The sequence below is a fragment of the Hoplias malabaricus genome, chromosome 6, assembly GCF_029633855.1.
Source record: "Hoplias malabaricus isolate fHopMal1 chromosome 6, fHopMal1.hap1, whole genome shotgun sequence".
Lineage (NCBI taxonomy): Eukaryota > Metazoa > Chordata > Actinopteri > Characiformes > Erythrinidae > Hoplias > Hoplias malabaricus.
The window spans coordinates 18,204,971-18,224,622 of record NC_089805.1 but is presented as its reverse complement, the minus strand read 5'-3'; the positions used below and the strand labels follow the sequence as shown (position 1 = coordinate 18,224,622).

Here is a 19,652-nt window from a genome sequence, read left to right as displayed (position 1 = left end):
AGGAGTTGGTGTGTTCTCCCCGTGTCTGCGTGGGTTTCCTCCGGATGCTCCGGTTTCCTCCCACAGTCCAAAAACACACGGTGGATTGGTGACTCAAAAGTGTCTGTGTGAGTGAATGTGTGTGTGTCTGTGTTGTCCTGTGAAGGACTGTGTTCCCGCCTTGTGCCCAATGATTCCGAGTAGGCTCTGGACCCATCGTGACCCTGAATTGGATAAGCAGTTACAGATAATGAATGAATGTTTGGTTTGTAATGTACATTTAATAGTGATTGCTTACTGTTCGTGAGCTTCAGTCTAAATACATTAACTGTATTTTTCTGGCTTTATCCCAATTGTGGTGAGTTCCAAGGCACTCTATGAAGTGCAAAACTTTCATAACATTGTCAAAAGCTTAACAAGAAGTTCGAGGCCATCTTAATATTGTGGGAAGCCTCTTCCAATAACTTACATTCAAATGACTGAATTATGCAGCAAATTCTGTGAAGATCTATGGAAATTCCATGCAAAAATATATTCCAGTGGAATACTGATGTTAAGAATCATTCAAAAGGCCTTAGGCAGCTGAATTATGTTTGCTAAATATTACCTTAATTTGTTTTTTTTTGTGTAAGAATTCTACACTGAGCAATTAGGACCTCCTGACCTTGTATCACCGAGCAGTTTGTTGTATAACTCAAACAATAATACACAGTGTAAATGTTCTATTCAATAGTTAAAATTCACTTTATTTGCAGATGTATTAATTGACTATCCATACAATTAAAATATGCTTTGACTGTATACCTTGATTATCAATAGTTATGACCTAGTAAAGAACTATCACATGATTCTTGGCTAAATGTAAGAGCAACAGGCAGGTATATTCACAACAATGTAGTGCTTTTTATTAAAAAACAAACAAACAAAACAAAAACAAAAACAAATAGAATATAAAACAAAAAAGTAAAAACCAACAGCATTTTCATGACTTTAGAATCATAATTACAAACTTTTAACCAGAGTGGAAGAAATCTTGACAAACTGTACACAACACAAAATGTCTGTCAGTCTGTCCATATACAATGCTTGCATGTTATTTTGTGATTGTCTAAAAATAACTAAACAAATCACACAAAAACACACAAATACAAGAAATACAAGCATCTTAAGTATGACTGCTATCACAAAGAAACGGAACCATTGTTTTCCAATTTGAAGGAAAATAAAAGAAAAGGAGATTAAGAACATGATTTTCAGCTGACAGGTTCTTTTCTTATTTTTGTTTTATTGTTTCCATCATCTGCTAAAATATTTTTTAAATTTTATTTTATTTATTTTTTTTTTACATTTTTATGTTGGTTTGTTTTTTTAGTGTTCAACACTTTGCAGCAAAAAAACATGAGGGGTAGCTTTTTTCATCCACCTTTAAAAGTAATAATAATAATTAGAATAATGTTAAAAATTAATAATTACAATGACAGTTGTCAGGTCTGGGGTCACTGTGATGTCCAAAATGCTTTCCACTCAAGTCCATCTGACCATGCTCCTATGTCAATTCAGGGTTTTGTTTGTTTTGTATTTTTTTTAGGCCATAAGAATACAAATCCTGATCATTGACCAGAAATGTATGTAACGTTCATCATCCATTTTGTCCTCCAGCCCAAGCTTAAATCTTAAATGAACAATTATATCAATACAAATGGCTTAATCGTAATAATAATAATAATGGTAATAATAATAGTAATAATAATAATAATAATAATAATAATAATAATAATAATAATACATATAGGGTCGAGTTCTGTACAATACAATACACAAAATCCATTATCAAGATATTGCTTTTGGAGACATCTCTCACATATTCCTGTCTGTATATATACATAGCTTGGCACTATACATGTTCCTTTCTTTGTCAGTTTTTTCTTCTCTTGCATTTATTCTCTATCTTTTCTGTCAGTCCAACAAAGGGGCAGGCATATCTCTGTGTGAAAAAAAATTGATGAAGGGGGACCAAAAAGAAAAACAAATTTCTCATCACAATTATTCTATAAACATTGCCCATGGCTGTCTACAACATGACAGACGAAATGAAAAGTAACGCTCTGAATCCCCTCATTTACTTGCACTCATCCCAACTTCCCTCACATAAAGTGTGACATCACAGGATGTGTTATATCTCATCAATTTTGTCAACTGCTTGTCAAGCCCTTTTTTAGTTTTTCGTTTTGTTTTTCATGTTTCTAAATGTCATCTGACTTTTTATTTTGTTTTTTGACAGGTTAAAATTGGGCGATCACTCAAATGAACACATATACACACATAGGTCAAGACCATGGCATTCTAAGGCGTTACAGTTAAAGTCAGTGCACCCCCACTGGATAACCATTCTGCTGAGCTGGTGAATCAAACTCCTGAAAAAAAAAGGGGGGAAGGCTAGCTGCTTCACAGACCAATCTCCACCTTTTCAAAGACAGAAGCTAAACTAAGCTAACCATCAATATCCCAAATTCTGAGCTTGCAAAATACAGAATACCCCACCCACCCCCGCTCCATTCCTAATGTAATTACAGTATGACAGAAAACTGAACAAACAAACAAACAAAAAAAAAAGAGAATATACTTATTTGTTTTGCTTTTACCACACAGCATTGATCAATACTGTGTTGAGTGTTAGTGTGTCTCATCTGTACGTACATCTCCGGGAGCGAACGATGTCCGTGTTGTTAAACAAATTTTTAAAAAGTGCAGTTGCCATTGCTCTTTCTCTGCTGCTCTTTTCCTCCTCTCAACTCCTTCTACTCAGTTCACGGGCAGTGTCTATGTGCGCCACACTGCACCTCCTATGTTGCTCCTCTCCCACCTCCATGTTCTCTGTAAATGTGGGTTTGTCGTTACCAACCACTATGGGGCGCTGTTCACCTCACATCTGAAACCTGCACCCTGTCCATCCACAGAGGTCACATACTGTATAATTGTATATAGTACCACGTGCTGCCTCAATGACTGACCTCTGGTGATGTTTAGAAACTGAAAGACCATTAGACGACAGCTCAGTCATAGTTCATATGTGAAAGTTCATTTGAATTTCAAGGCTTAAATAGCTTTGTACTTCTTTTTTCTTCAGTTTAAAGCGCCTGGAGTATAATGTTCCTATATATGAGTCTTTGACACTTGAGTCTTTGCATCGTACTTTTTTTTTTAACGCATCAAGGTGATAACAGGATTCTTACATTGCTGAAAAAAAACCTTGCGTCCTGTGCACTTATGCTTGGATAACCTCTCTTCCGTTGGTCCTTTAGAAAGAGAGTGCACAGAAGGAATGGGATGTATGAAAGGGAGGGACTTCACCTCCAGAGTCTCTCTCCTCTCTCATACTTTCCTTTTTTGCCATTTTTCATCCCACCTGCATGTTTTTCTTTTAATTTGCTGTGCAAAAAAAGAGGGGGATGTGTTCCTTAGGCAGCACTGATGATGTCACTTCCTGCTCACAAAATCACTCAGTCCAAGCGTCCGTCTTCGTAGCCGACGGCCAGAGCCTTCCTCCAAGAGGTAAGTCACATCTATCGCTGTGGGAAAAGCATAAAAGTGCATCAAAAAAATACTGTACTACTAAAAACATTAATTTTATCACAGCTTAATATCATTGTTACAACACAGCTGTTGGTGCCTATTCATTCAGCACAGAGTTTCAAACACCTCAGTGTCACTCGTGGGTTTAAAATGTCTCAGCAACCAAAGATATCCAGCCAGGGGTGGTCCTATGGTCAGAACCTAACCACTGAAGGAGGTCTACATGAGTTCAAGGTCTAAATAAATAAATAAAATGTGATAAAAGTGAAATAAGGATAAAACTTTAAATATATTTTTTAAAAATGTAGGTTCTAAATGTAGGTTTAAAAATTTTGGTTCTTAGACACAGGTTTTTATGTGTCTATTCTACAGTGTTCAGAGATGCTGTCACATCCTGTGTTTGTTTTCCTCACCATGTGCTCATTTAGCACATGGCTCTGTTTGTTGTTCTTGTCTCTGCCCTAGTCCCGCCTTAGCTCCCCCCTCTAGTCAGTGTCTCCTTTGTAGTCCTGCCTTCTCATTATCAGTCCCGGGTGTTCCTTGTCAATGCTCTGTGTTTATATAGTCCCTTTGTTTTAATGCTCCCTTGTCAATTCCTGTGTGTAGATATGTGGCTTTGTGTTTACATGTATCTACCCCAGTTCACAGTTGTTTCCTGTCTGTCCTTGTTTAATCTTGTGTAGTTTAGTCTTCTCTTTATTCTGTCTGTCTTGACGGTGTTTGTTTTGTTTTGCTTCTGTTTTTTAATAAAGTATTCCTTTCGTTTACATCCACCTCCTTGTCTTTTCCTGCCCAACCATGACAGATGCATATAACCACATTCTTGTAACGGGAACGGCGAAGTGCAAAATGTAAAAATGTGCCACGTGTAACTTCGTTTACAATTATCTAAAATGTATATTTCTGTTTAACATGTATAGAGATGACAAGTAGATAAATCAGGGCTTCTGGGGGTGTGCTTATTCAGATTCTAAGACAAAAACTCAATTATTAGGGTTTTAGAGCTTCGCCCGGGATATTCTGTGAATATTCGAATATTCGGTGAGTGGGGTGGTGTATACTGTTGTCATTAACAAAATCCGCTTCCAACACCTGCTTTAATATCCCTCTCTCCAGACTGCGCTGTGGTCACAGCTACCAATGCTTGCTAACCTGCTAACTAGCTCTCTAAGTAAGAGCACAGAGTATATACAGTTTAACCAGTTTGAGCGGAGGTGCTCTAATTTCATGCACAAAATGAACTATGGCGTCACCTCGCTTTGTTGTAAGTGTGCTGTTTTAGGATGTTAGGCTGATTCATATCACTGACTTTCAGGCTTCGTTTGCACAAAGACTTTTATGTTGAAGAGCCTGAAGATGGTGGAGCGTTGCCTTTAACGATAACCACATTTATCCAAATAACTGTATATCGAATCTCAAAATTAGAAACCAAATACATACCCATTGAACAAATTTGTGAATACCCGAATACTTGGGGCCAGCCCTATTGTTCAGAAAACAAGCTCTCCGCACCCAGGGTAAAACTAAGGCTACGCTGTGGCTCTCAGCATGGCTCCACTCAATAAGTCTTTCACTTACTCAAACATACATGGTGCCACTAAAGGCACGGAGTGTACACAAATAAACCAGAGCTTCATTGAGGTGTTTTAGTTTGAGGTGGCCCCCTCCAGGGTGTATTCCCGCCTTGCGCCCAATGATTCCAGGTAGGCTCTGGACCCACCGTGACCCTGAACTGGATAAGCGGTTACAGATAATGAATGAATGAATGAATGAATGATTTGAGGTGTAAAGATAGATAGATAGATACTTTATTGATCCCCAGGGGAAATTCAAAGCTGACAAAATGAACTGTAGCTTTGTCATGCTTCATTTTAAGTAGGTTGCTATAGTGTGTTAGGCTTTTCTCTCTAGTTTGTTTACGTTCAGAAGGTGGAACGATGTATTTGAAAGAAAATGACAACTGTATGGCTAAAATTTAATATGTATGTAAGGGGCAGCCTTGGCCTAACAGTAAGAGGACCGGGTTTTATCCCCAGGACTGGCAGAACCATCCATGGCTGAAATGCCCTTGAGCAAGGCACTCAACTGAGCCGGGGATAGATGCCCAACGTGCTGGGTGTGTGTTCACAGCCACTTGTGCACTAGTGTGTGTGTGTGTGTGTTCACTGCTACAGATGGGTCAAACATTACATTACATTAGTTTGATTAACACTGAAACTCATTTATAACTTGAGTTATAAATAGCATACCTGGGGCTTCATATACGTATTAGATTAGTTTCTAGCATGCAAAAACAGACTGGGCTAGAAAATGGTGAGAAAATGTCCTCAGAATTTAATAAAAGTTCTTTTTGATTAAAATTGTGAACGTCACCTTTGAATGTCAGGTATGAAGAGGGCCTTAGACGATACCGTAGGCAGCTAAGAAAGTTTGTCTGAAATAAGCTATTGTCTCTAATCGCACACCTATAACGTAATCCAAAAAGTTTTATGTCTAAAGTAATTGCCAATAAATGTATAATGTTTCAATATATTAACAGCTCTATGTCTAATCAGAACCAGACATCAGAAAACCAGTACTCATAACTGTTTTCCTAATAAGCCAAATTACCTTAACGATTCCTTACAATCTTTCCCCAGTACAGACTAAACTCTTTAGGGAATAAAGAGTTTGGAAAAGAAGATTTCTTCTTAAAGAAGCACAATACGATATTCAACCTCAGTCAAAGTTCTTTTCCTGCCTCTTTAATTTGAAGAAATTTTTTCTTACCATTTTTGCTGGGTGCTCGATGCAGCAAGTGTAGCAGTATTTTGTTCAGTCGATCCCTCTGCGCCTCCCTTCGTCCCAGGACAGAAGGATGCAGTGGTGATGAAGAGAGTGAAGATGAAGTACGAGGTTCCAAGGCCTCTGTACTTCCCCCTCTTTCTGTGGAGTTCTCCTCCATTTCCCTTCCCTCCTCCTCCTCATCAACTTCCTCTTCATCCTCCTCGTCCTCCTCTTCCGTGGCTCTCGTCTGCTCCTGAGGTGGAGCGAGCAAGGTCAGGGAAGTGGAGGAGTCCTCATGAGTTTGGTCTACTTCTCCTTCTGCTCCTCTTCCTCCACCTCCTTCTGTGTCCCTAGAGAAAGCCGTGGACAGCTGGTCACACGAACCGCTGAGGGATGGGTCTTCATCGCAGGCTGTGGCCCCTTTGGACCGCTCAGTTTTCCAGGCTGATCTGCCTCCATTCCTCTTGTAGTTATCTGGCACATAGTGAGGCTGAGAGAGAGAAATATCAGAAGAGTCAGAAGAGAGAACACGGACAGGGAATTTCTAAGTGTGAAAGATAAGCATTAATGCTGAAAATGTTATTCAAGAGGATTCAGTTCACTGGTTAAAAAACTGGTAAAAGTTAATAAGACATAAGAGAAACAAGGATAGAAGGGGTCATTGCTGGAGGGCTTTGTGGAGTATGTTGTTACATGCAAGTAGGGCTTTGCCATATTGTATCATTCACAATAAAATAATAAAAAATAATAATAAATAAATAAAAAATAGATGTTTTTAATAGCATTTTTTACATTTTCTTCTGAATTTTCTATGTTTACATAATGACCTCTTGCAGTTATGCATGATATGACGTACAATATTTGTGTGCGTCATTAGGCACAGCAAAAGTACGTCAGAAAGTGGCTCTGTGTTCCAAAAAAGGGGAGCCACTTGAGTAGTGTTGAGTTGGTTTGGTTACAAGATATGAGATGTACAACAAACCACTATAACATATAAGATATCATCATTGTCTGAAGAAAAAAATGTATCTCCATTTTTGTGAATTTTTAGGTTACATCATTTCAACACAACATCTGTCCCTCACATTGTGTTAAGACTTCATGATGAATGGACCAACAGCAATGCTCCAAAACTACTTGGAATAAAATCTTTTTGCACTGACTTCCACTTCTCCTACAAAGGTACTAATTTGAAGATACATTTTTCTTTGGACAGCAACGATACACAAGAATCACTTAACAACAAAATAGGTTTCCCACATCAAGCAGAAGCACACAGTAGAGTGTGAGGACAGTAAAAAAAAGGGTATTTCAACAGCCAATGAGTTCTAACCCAAGCAGAAAGACCACATACTACTCAGCACATTCTCTATTTTCTATCTGTTTTGTTATTAACTGTGAAATTTCAAGGGAATTTTTTATATAACTGTACAATCGGAATCAGTCAAGTTCACAGAAATATCTCAGGATCAGTGGTCTTAGTATGTGACCCATCACAAACACATTGCTAATCCAACATCAAGAGAACTCTTACATGGAGTGAAAATCTATCAGTTACTACTCACAGAGAAATCCCTCTTGGGTGTAAGCCTCTTGGGGAAGTGATTGAAGGCATAGGGTTTGGTGCAGACTGGGTAGCGGTTGCGATGGATCTTGTAGAAGAGGTGGGCAGACTTGTCCAGTCGGTAATCACAGATGTACACATCCTGCTCCTTCACTCCTTTCGGTCGACCTGAGGAAGTGTTCACAGAGACACAAGGTCAGCAAACCTGAATGTGTATGGGTATATTTAAGTAAGCTACTTTTGTCAGGCACAAGAGTCTTAGAGTGCCCCATGGCATTGGCAATTCTATTAGGTGTGTAAGAAAATAGTGATACAATGCTGTATCAATACTCAAAAATACAGTATCAGTTTTAATTCATGATAAAATGCAAAGATTTGTTGCGGATATTGGTTCGTTTTGCATTGTGCTTAAACTTGTGAAAACTGGTTTATATACTACAGCAAAAAAAAAATTAACCTTTAAAGCAGGATCCAGAATAAGCCCACACTTCAGCTCAGCACACCATTCTTAAATAAGAACAGATCTGCATATGCCTTTATTACAGTCCCTGTAACATCCAACATAATGGCACTACTTTTTCTACAGTCTGAACCAATTAATAGTTGCATATATTGGTTAAAAACAAAATAAATAAATAAAAATAAAATGCGCTTACAAATGAATATAGAAATCTACATTGAACATGTGGCTGCCACTGTTCTGATTAAAAGTGTATATTTATGTACACTGATTTTATGCTTATGGTGGCATTTTATACCAAGGCATTTTTGCTAACGATTGAAATATATTACCTTGCTTACATTGTTGCCCTAAACACTGTAGCGTGGTATGTATCTTATCGCCAGTTTCTTGCCTATACACAGCTGAAGTTCTATGTGTGTGGGTAAGAAAGTGACAAGGAGAGAATACCACCCTAACCGAAAGCACAGCACATAACAGTGTGAGGTCTTGTGGTTTGTCTTACAAGTCAGTGTTTGTTTGACAGATAGAAGCATGTCTCACCTTTGCAGTAGGTATACAAGTCCAGAACACAGCATGTGCCCACCACCGCCTCAAGAGGAATTATCTCATAGAGAGGCACTCGGAAAAGCTCATTATGGTAGAAGCGACGTGAGGGCGAGTGGTGGGTTTCATGAGGGCGGAAGTAATGATGACCAAAGGCAAACCTCTCACCCCTTTTAAAGAAAGAAAATGGCACATTACATGCACATTTTTTCCAGAGCAGTTCACTGTGAACTAATCAGAAAAGCACTTGTAGCCTTTATTACGTTTATTAAGTGTTGCTGCAAAATACAATATTAAGTGTAAGAGCTTACTTTTCATTTTTCCAGAGTTTCTCAATGCGGAATATGTCCAGTTTTTCTCTGTTAACATGGGACAGAAGGCGGTAGGACTGACGCACAGGCTGGCCCTCTGGAGTGCGTCTGCTATCCCTCATCAAGTACACACAGTCCCCTTTGAAAAAATGAAGAAAAAACTATGCATGTTAAAAACAATAATAAGAGAGTAGATATGCATGATAATGATAGTTTCAGAGTAACAACTCATTTAAAAATACTCCTTTGAGAACCATTTTTATTCAGTGTTTCAGATATTCAGTGAAACATGCAGTTAGTCAGTGATTTGTAAGTAATAACTATATCGGCAATATGTGCAGAAAAGTAATATTGTGACAATATAATTTATCACTCTTATTGTGCAGCCCACTCTCTTTAATATGCATGCAAGTACACACCACCAAAAACACACACATACCCTGGTGTAGCAGCAGTTCATCTCTGAGCAAGCAGATGTAGTAGATTGAACCAGACTGGGCATAACTGGGCTGAGGCACCATGGGGACCTCCTATTGGGTAAAAAGAAAAATATGAGTTTACAGTCATAAGTGTTTACTGTATTATTATTCCATTGTTATTATTTTCCTTTATTGTTTGAACACTTGAATATAAAAGTGGCTTAGTATAACAGTTCACATAACAGAACAAGTATTTTTTATTAGTGGCAGTGACGATGGTAGTCAAGCTCAAAGAATGCAAAATGAATAGGCTCATGAGTAGCAGGGGTGAAAAGGTCAAATACCCTGTCCACTGGGCGAGGATCACACTGCTCACAAAGATAATGCTCCACCTCCGCCTCCAGACGCATGCAGTCACAATGCTGCCAGACCTAGGAGTGAAAGGAAAAAGGAAAAAGGAAAAAAAAGAGGACATGGTTTATGGCTGCTGTCACATTTAGCTTTCTTGTTCCTAATGATAATCACCCTAAATTTCTCTGTCAGACCAAAGCTCCTGACACCAACAGATGACATTTCTCTCCTCATCCTTAATAGTATTTCATCTGTCTGGTCAAGCAGCTTATTAGGAATAGGAATATTTTGATTGTTTTATCATAAACGTGGGCAATTTGATGATATGATTTAGTTTCAGATTTTTAATGAATCAACAGCATGTTTTCAGACATATCAAAAGTATCACAGAGCACATTGTGTATGCTGTACCTTTAAGAGAAAAGCACATCTGTGTGACGTTTCTATCACCCACCTCCCGTCCTCTCCCTCAGACGTGGAAGTGGGAGCTAACAGCGCAGTAAGGATGAGAGAGCTTTTTTCAAACAAAGGTTCAACTTCATTTGTATGGAAATGACTCTCGGATTACAAAACCCAACGTGCATCCATCCAAACTTATTTACAAACTGGACAACAGGTGGAACAACATAAAACCTATTTAGCTCCCTAAACAAAACACCCCAGAAAGCACATGAAAAGTGTAATGCTACATGACACGTTTGCCATCAGTCATCAACAGTTTAAAATGAAGAGTGGGTGAACGTCTGTTCACTCCAGTTAAAATATAGATAACAAGATCTTTGAGTTAAAACTTTGAACAGTTTTAAAAATACTAAAATACTAAATACTAAAAATACTATATTTTTAGTCTTAATATTTTAAACAAAAAGTATGCTCCTTGAACATATAATACACGGTAAACAACAGCATTCTGGGCCCTATTTATGATGAAACTGTTCTTCAGTGGCACGGATGGACAAGGGACGAGGAGGTGGATGGAGAAGTAAATATTTATTTACAAAACAAAACCAAAAGCAACATAACAGTCTGAACACAATTCAAAACAAACCTTACCAAACAGGGCAAAAAACAAACATAAACCAACCATAAACAGATGTGTAAAGGCACAAACACCCATGCACATATACAGGAACTGACAAAGGAACACTGAAATCAAGGGAGTATATACAGTACCAGTCAAATGTTTGGACACACCCACTCAGGGAGGGTTTCCTTTGTTTAGAGCCATTTTGCACATATTGTGAATGTACAGCACCAGTCAAAAGTTTGGACATCTTCTCATTCAATGGTTTCTTTGTTTTTTATTATTTTCTACATTGTAAATGAATATGGAAGACATTGCAACTACGAAGAAACACACATGGGATTATGTAGCAAACAAAAAAAGTGTAAAAACAAACCAGAATATGTTGTATACTTTACATTCTTCAAAGTAGCCACCTTTTGCTTTGATGAAAGCTTTGCACACACTCGTCGTTCTCTCAATCAGCCTCATGAGGTCATCACCTGGAATGGTTTTCAGTGAACAGCTGTGGCCTCGTCAAGAGTTCATTTGTAGAACTGCTCAACTTCTTAATGTGTTTGAGTCCATAACTTGGGCTGTGCAGAGGTAGGGCTGGTGCACAGTTCTGGGCAGTGAATAGCTCTATTCCACCAATGACTAATGAGAAGATGTGTGCAAACATTTTAACTTGTACCGTATACACAGGACCACAGACAAGAAACACCTGGGAACATAATGACCCCACTAATGACAAGGTGGGGCTAAGGGGGAGACAAGAACAAAAAACAGCCATGTGCTATAGGAGCACATGACAAATTACAAAGAAACTCAGAAAAAACACAAAACAAGGAAAAAGCGTGGCATTCAGCCAAGATTTCAGATTTTTTTCTGCTGCAACAAGTTTACCAAACAGCGTACCAGTTCTCTGCGTAGATGTAACTACAATTTAAAAATTCCACTGACAATAATAGAGTACCAGAACATGACTCACCATGCATTTCTCGCACTGGATCATCAGGCCTTCATCCTTGTACATGCCACAAATGCAGCGGATGATATCGTCATCTTTGTCGTGGCCACCGGGCCCATGGTGGTGATGATGGTGGGTGTGGTCACGCTCCAGAGAATCGGAGCTGTCCGCTTCACTGGCCGTCTCGCCCACAATCTCATCAATCTGGACGGCAGCTTCGTGCCGTGCGCCATAGTATGCTTTACGTAGTCTGCATACATCCCGACCCACAGGCGACTTCCGGCCATAGTATTTCTTAACAGGACAGAGTGTAGAAAAACTTAAAAACTCATTTAATAAGAAAAAAACTTAATAAAAAAATTAAATGTTTAACTTGTAGGTAAAACATTACGCAACTCAAATCAATTAAAGGAATATTTTGCCAAAAATCAGGAATCACACATATTATCTATATCATTCATGTTAGCTTGACATGGATGGGGAGCCCAATTTCAGATTCACATAAGTTATATGCTGGTAGTTTTGTTTTGTTTATTTTTACTGTTTATAACTCACAGCAAATCACACTGTCAATATCAAAATGTTTGTGAGTTATTAACAATGACCGTAATGCATGTTCAAAGATATTTAGGGGTTGTATGTATCAAAGGAAGAAGTAATAATTATCAATAGAGAATGTTATGCTAGTTAATCCAGCAACATGATATTACAGTCTATTTCATTGTCGGTTTGAAATATTACTGTTGTTAAGCCCAGCACCTGCGATGGAGACCAATGTGAAGCAATACATTTATTTATTAATTCATCTTCTGTAACCATTTAATCCAGATCAGGGTTGCAGTGGGCCCGAAGCCTGCTCAGACGTAAGACAGGAACACGCTCTGGACAGGGCCCTAGTCCATAACAGCATGTTTTTCTATTGTGGGATGAAACAAGAGCACCTAGAGGAATCCAAATGCCAGACTCCTGTCAGTGACCTGAGGCTAGAATCAGACCCTCAGACCCTGGAGCTGTGAGGCAGTGACACTACCTGTAGAGCCACTGTGCTACACTAAAGCAATACAACGTCAGGCAAAACCATTTATATCTTTGCAAACAAGGTTGATAGACATGATGAAACTGAACATTGTCAACAGAAAGTATCGTACAATAAAGGTAGACTGACCTCAGCATTTCGGAACACTTTAAGCATGTCTGCATCGAAGGCTTCCACGGTTTTATAATGTCCGGTGAGGATCTGCTTCTCTATGGTACTGAGGTCTAGGGGGTCTGAAACTTTCTCATAGTACTGCACGTTCCTGCAAACATAAATAAATAAGCAACAAACCACCAAATCACTGCAACCACTCACCACAATTTCCAGATGATGCTTTGGTGCTGCCTAGCGCACTGTTCTAGGTTTTACTTTGCTGCACATTTTTGTTGTTTTCCTGCAGGCTCATCCAATCATCAGCCAATTGTTACTGCATGGGTCTGTGTGTTTCATGATGCAGACATGAAAGTGTGTACCAGCCTGAATATCGGGATTGATCTACAAACAGGCTTAATAAGCCATCACTACGCATCTATTTTAGGACAAAAGTGATTGAGAACTGCAGAACAGAAAAGAAAATACTAAAGGATCAAAAGTATACCTCTTTCTAGAAGGCAAATTGAGCAGGGGAGCAGCAAGGGTTTGGCCAGCTGAATCTAGATAAAGACAGGAGAAAAAGAGTGAGACTGTTTCTTACATCATGGGTAACATGTTTTAATGATTCAGTTCACTGCTTGTAATAGTAGGTAACACAAAAATGTTATTTCATAATTATACTGGACCTACATACTTGACATAGCTGGCAAAAAGTGAAATAGAAATAACTGTGTATACAAAGTTTTATTAGCAAAGTCAAATAAAACATAACTGTAAATGTTATTTCTCTCATTAGATCAGTAAATTAATTTACAGAATGACTCAATTTGTTATGACTGCAGCCAACAAGCACAATAAAAAAATGACAGTTTCAGGAAAACTGAACTTAGAATTAGAGTCATAGTGAATGTATGTGAGCTGAAAGTCAATACACTAAGACGTTTTAAAAGAATAACAGTTTACACAGCAGGTAAAAGTGGCCCAAATCCATTTTTTCTTCATATGTGAAAAAGATTAATCTATTGGGTGGTAGTGTGAACAGGGGAAAAAAACACAAAATCTGGATCTAGGTCATTTTCACATGTGGTACTGAAATACAATCCATATCGGATACATGGCAATGTGACTCCAGATCAGATCAGGATTTATAAACCTTTTACGCTAATTCAGCTCCACATTCCTAATAATTTCACACTACCAGGAGGGAAAGATGGACGACAGTGAGGGATGGTCTATGTAAGTTTGTCCAAAGCATTTTTTGATTACATTTGTTGTATTTAGGCTGCAGCACGCCTGGTTTTCAACCAGCCTAAAAGAGCACGTCACGCCCCTATTAGTTGAGCTGCATTCCCTTAGCTGCTCGCATCAAATCAGTAATGATGGCCTTCAGAGTATTCACTGGTTCTGCTCCCATCTACCTCAATAGACTCTTAAAACCATATGTTAGCGCCCGCCCTCTCCGTTCCTCAAAGGAGCCCCAACTAACACGGCCAACCCCCCGTACAGGTCAGTCGAGGCTATTCTCATCTCTGGTACCACGCTGGTGGAATGAGCTTCCAAGCACTCAGAGCAACAGAAACCCTCTCCGCATTCAAGAAATCCTTGAAAACCCAACTCTTCAGAGAGTATCTTTTGCACTGAAAGTCTTTCTTTAATGCACTTATTACTTCCTGGCATATTGCACTTAATGTAAAGTATTTTGTATAATTTGTGCTGTAGTTCGAATGTTAGATCCACTTTTGTAAGTCGCTTTGGATAAAAGCGTCTGCCAAATGCATAAATGTAAATGTAAATGTATTTAAGCATTGCACACTTAAGGTTCAAAGCAAGTTCATTTTCTAAAAACGTACTCATTTATGAAAAGGAACATTTTTGGCAACTTGTATTAAGAATTTGAAAGAAATAAAATGTTAGAAAATAGCTCAGTCCTCAATATGATTTCATCAGGTCAACTAATAATTAATTAACAGTTAATTTTCCAGTCATACTTAAAAATAAAAATGTTTTGGAACGAATGAACACAGACCTTTACGTCTTGTGTGCAAGGGTGAAGCATGTTCCAAATGTTGTTGGATATAGATCACATTAAAAAGATGTGTATAGCAGTTAAAATAAAATAAAATAAATATTTAATCTTATTTATTTTTAAAATCTGATTTGTTCTGCTTTTCACCTGCTGTGTGAACATATCCTAAAGGAACTGGTGAGAAAATTAATTTGTTAAATTATATGAATAACTCTTCACGCTCTTTAAATATGTTAAATATTTTCACTCTTTAAATATAAATTATGTATAATTATATATAAATAATATTTGGCAAAGACAGACCAGCCCTCAAGTATTTTAATAGGGTGAAATTAGACTCCTTTAAAAAAAAAACACCATTAGTGCAGCATACAGCAGAATAATTTTCTTAAAAATGTCTTTGCTATTACAGTGGTTGGCAGTCCTATTTTTTGCATACATTTTTTTTACATTTTAAGGAGCTAAACCTAGCTGCATTCTCTGTTCATATTCACAGGATGACTGAGATGCTCATATTACAAATTTTTTGCAATTAAAGTGTTTGTTAATGCGTTACTACGGGTATACAATGCAAAGTAGGTGTGTGCACTCTTACACACGTGTAGTATGGATAATTTGTTGGACGGAAAACCTAAATCCACACTGGCCCTTTCGTGACAAGACTGGATACTTTTGTTGTAAAAGATAAACTTCTGCTATTGTTCCTAGAATCTGTGCTTTTCATTTGTGCATGCGTTTATTAATTGCACACAATAAGTAATCAGTGTAATTTAATAAAGCTGTACTTCAGTTTATGAGTTTCCCAAAAGTAGGAAGGTTGTGCCTGAACACATCCAGTCTCAGCAGGTCTACCCACAAGTAGAACTCCAGCTCTTCCACTGTGTGTGTTTGTGTGTGTGTATGTGTGTATGTGTCAGAGACAGTATGTGCCAATGACACAGAGACAGATTGTCATTAGTCACTCATTAACAGTGTGATAACACATTAGCTGGAAGTGTTGAGAGAGAATAAAATAATGTGGGTCTGTATGTGCTTGGGCATGTGTGTGAACCAGTGAGCCAAAAGTGTGTGTTTTTAAATGTATTTAAGAGTCTTACTGATGATTACAGCATGCTGCACATTAGTATGTGTATTTGTGTGTGTGTGTGTGTGTGTGCGCGTGTTTGTATGAGAGAAAGTGTCCTTACCCTTGTAGCTGGTGATCATATCACAGATCTCTTTAAAGATGTGTGCGAGCCGTGCAGTGCGGGTGACTTCTGTATTCTCCTCAGCAGCAGCTAGTCTGCGGGTGCGCACTGAACGCGATGTCTGCAGCGCTGAGAACTGTGTCAGGAACACGTCTGGAACACACAAATATAAATATATGTCACCAAATGTGAAAATAAGCAGCCTAAGACAAGGCCCTTTCACCACTATCAAAGTGCAATTATAAAACCTAACTCCAAAGGAATACATGAGGAGTATAACTCTAAAGTTGCAGAGTTCAACATCAGACATAGCTACAGTGATCGCTTCATATGTAACAGCACGTTACTAGATAAAGACCTGAACACGAGGGTGGAGTGACGCCAATATTTTACAAGGAAATTATATCCATCAACAAATGCATATGCTTTTACAAATTGTCTACACCATTCACAATGCTAACCTGACAATTCAAAAGCCAATTCTGACTAATATCTGTAGGTTTTATGTTTCTGAAAATAGTGATTTTGGGATAAGAGCCAGTCACTCAAACTTTCATAAAGTCAATTACTTACTTTGAAATCTTATTATCCTACACCTCACTCAACACTTATTTAATCTAATAATATCAGTAACAAGCATTACTGTCAAATGAGAGCATTTAAATTATACATAGGCCTAATATACAAACCCCATCTTCAGAAAAGTTGTGAAATTGCTTAAAATGCAATATAAATGTGCATCTGTGATATGTTAAATGTGACAAATGCACAAATATAAAGCATGTTTATTTAGCATGTGAAAATAAAGGAGCATTCACAATAGGTTCAGCCTTTGCTAGCAAAAACAGGTCACTGCTTGTCACTTTGTTCCAAATGTTGTCAGAGAATTGTAAGTCAATTCAAAGGCAATGTTCAAATTTAGGCCTTTCACCATCTACAGGTCAGAATATCATGAAATGGTTCAGAGAGATTCACTGGACAACTCCTCTAGGGTAAAGACCAAGGGTGGAAAACTCTGCTGAATATGTGGGGCCATCGAGTCAAAGTACATCGACCAAAACAAAATTAAATCTATTGGTGATGTGACCCCATGGTAAATATGCTGCATCCGACCATGTTTTGAACATGTATAAACCCAATTTCTAACTGTGTTTATATTTAACATATAGAATTAAGTTTGTCATTGAAAACACTGAAAATCGTTTTTTTTTTTGTCTTTTTTTCCTGTTCAATAAAGTTCAAATGACTTAACAAATCACTGATTTCAGCTTTTACTGCATTTTCAGAATGTTTCCTAACGTTTCCGGAAACGAGATGTGTACGGTCAACTACATAAACTAAACTACATAATTCTGAAAATCTAATTTTTAGAAGATATATTATACATTTTGGACATCTATAGCTTGCAATGCAGTGTGAATTAGAAGACTAACTATTAATTCAGCATAGACCTAGTAGAAAACGTAAGACAGCTAGCAAGCCATTGTCAGTGTTCAAAATAATCATTAAAAAATAATAATAATAATAATTAAATTAAAACTAATAAGTCTAGAGACTGAGAAACACATGAGGATACTGTGGCATAAAGAAGGCTTCTGTGAGATATTATTTTCTGTACTCTTTATAACTTTAGAAACCAGTAGGGCCCATGCCAGACAGCTCATTTAAACATCCCACCCTTTATGGCAGATGTGTATGCACAATGGAGGGAAAAAAACACCCAAGAGCAATCACAGGCACGTGATTAATACAAAAAAAGCAAAAACAGAGTATAGAAGGATATATAAATGCAGTTCTACATGCAACAATAATTGTCCATTAAGGACACAGAATAATAATGGATAAATGTTATGGCTAGGTCATATGTTCTCTTTCTCTGGAAGTGACACTAGTGGAACACATGGAAATTCACCCACCTGACTTGATGTTTCCGTCATCACGGATGACACCTCCCCAGCGGGCGTAAGGAGAAAGGCTAGTGCCATCCCTCTCTCGCTCCCTATCTCCCTCTCTCTTTAGCAGCTCTTGTTTCTCCCTCATTTTCTCCCAGTTTCGCAGAAGGAACACTCGGTGCTTCAATACAAAGTTCCTGAAAACGGGAAGACCTCTTGTCAACAGAGGATTGTAAGGTATGGAGCTGTATTTCATAATCTGTTGAAATGTGACTTTAAAGTGGTTGGCTTTGAAAGATGAACATGTTCAATGATGGAACCCTTCCTATGTGCGGAAACCTACCTCTCTCTGTTAGACATGGGCTTCATTAGAAGGTGCTGGTAAAACTTGCTGCTGTCACTAGACTCTTCCTCCTGTGAGTGTGGGAGAAAACCTTGCTGTTATTGTGTCTGAAAACTACAATGATCATAAAAAGTTAAATAATTTAAATACCTATTCACAAATACTTAAATCGAATCTTCCGTACCCGTTTTTTCAGCTGGTGCTTTGATTTTCGTTTCTCTTTCAGTCTACCAAGCCTCCGCGGTCCACCTCCTGACCCTCCCCCTTTGCCAGGCAGGCCATTGATTCGTTGGCTTTTCCCACCAATGATACCACGGCAACCTTCTGAGCCACACTTACAAACTTGCTATATTGGGGAAAAAAGCATCAATTAATTAATTATCATTAATTAATATTAATGATATCACAACTAATGCATCAGAATTTCTACTAAAACAAGTATTCTCCTCGCTTATACTCTTAAAGACATCACAATATTTTTATTTGTATTAAATATTTCTATGATATATGGATACACATTTTCTAATTTGTGAGACAGACCACATACATTCGCAGAATAAGACCACTTTAATATTCATCCGATTTAAGCTGAAACACTCACTCCAGACAAGGAAGCACTCCCAGCAAAATAAAATTCACTGGGAGCTTTATAATGTTCATTGTGAGGTTTATAGGGCCAACTAGCCACATATAAATCTAAGATTACTTCTGAGCAGTAGAATCATGTTCACTGGAGTAATGAATCACACTTCATCATCTGGCATTCTCACTGACAAATCTGGGTTTGGCGGATTTAGACTGGGGTACCAACCAGACTACATAATGACAACTGTTTGGTGGAAAAAGAAATAATAGTCTGGAGTAGTCTTTCATGGAAAGTTTCAAAGATGAGAACCTTTAATGCTACAGAAAATGATGTGCTTCAAACTTTGTGGCATCAGCGTGGGAAACGTCCTTTCCTGTTTCAGAATAACTGTGCACAATACAAGGTCCATAAAGCTTGATGTTGAAGAAAGTGACCTTATTCAATACAGCTGAGATTACCTAAGCTTTGTTGCTCAGCATCAGTACCCAAACACTCTGATTCTTTTTTTGCTAAACCCCAGCATTGTCTGAGGACTCTTGGTCACTCA

At 38.1% G+C, this 19,652-nt stretch overlaps 1 protein-coding gene across 3 annotated transcripts in view; it reads right to left on the bottom strand.

Moving 5' to 3' along the window:
• Positions 1 to 726: 726 nt before the first annotated feature.
• The window catches only part of ash1l (ash1 (absent, small, or homeotic)-like (Drosophila)), a 43,233-nt gene continuing 24,307 nt past the window's right edge, over positions 727 to 19,652 (bottom strand). For all 3 annotated transcript variants that reach the window (XM_066673689.1, XM_066673690.1, XM_066673691.1), the window contains 14 exons: positions 18,704 to 18,865; positions 18,520 to 18,590; positions 18,201 to 18,373; positions 16,285 to 16,437; positions 13,577 to 13,631; positions 13,108 to 13,240; positions 11,964 to 12,236; positions 9,963 to 10,049; positions 9,639 to 9,729; positions 9,200 to 9,338; positions 8,886 to 9,058; positions 7,884 to 8,050; positions 6,322 to 6,808; positions 727 to 3,548 (listed from right to left, as the gene is read on the bottom strand). In XM_066673689.1, the coding sequence (XP_066529786.1) occupies positions 3,457 to 3,548; positions 6,322 to 6,808; positions 7,884 to 8,050; positions 8,886 to 9,058; positions 9,200 to 9,338; positions 9,639 to 9,729; positions 9,963 to 10,049; positions 11,964 to 12,236; positions 13,108 to 13,240; positions 13,577 to 13,631; positions 16,285 to 16,437; positions 18,201 to 18,373; positions 18,520 to 18,590; positions 18,704 to 18,865 (2,256 nt within the window). In that variant the 3' untranslated portion in view covers positions 727 to 3,456. The remainder of the gene's footprint in view (positions 3,549 to 6,321; positions 6,809 to 7,883; positions 8,051 to 8,885; positions 9,059 to 9,199; positions 9,339 to 9,638; positions 9,730 to 9,962; positions 10,050 to 11,963; positions 12,237 to 13,107; positions 13,241 to 13,576; positions 13,632 to 16,284; positions 16,438 to 18,200; positions 18,374 to 18,519; positions 18,591 to 18,703; positions 18,866 to 19,652) is intronic.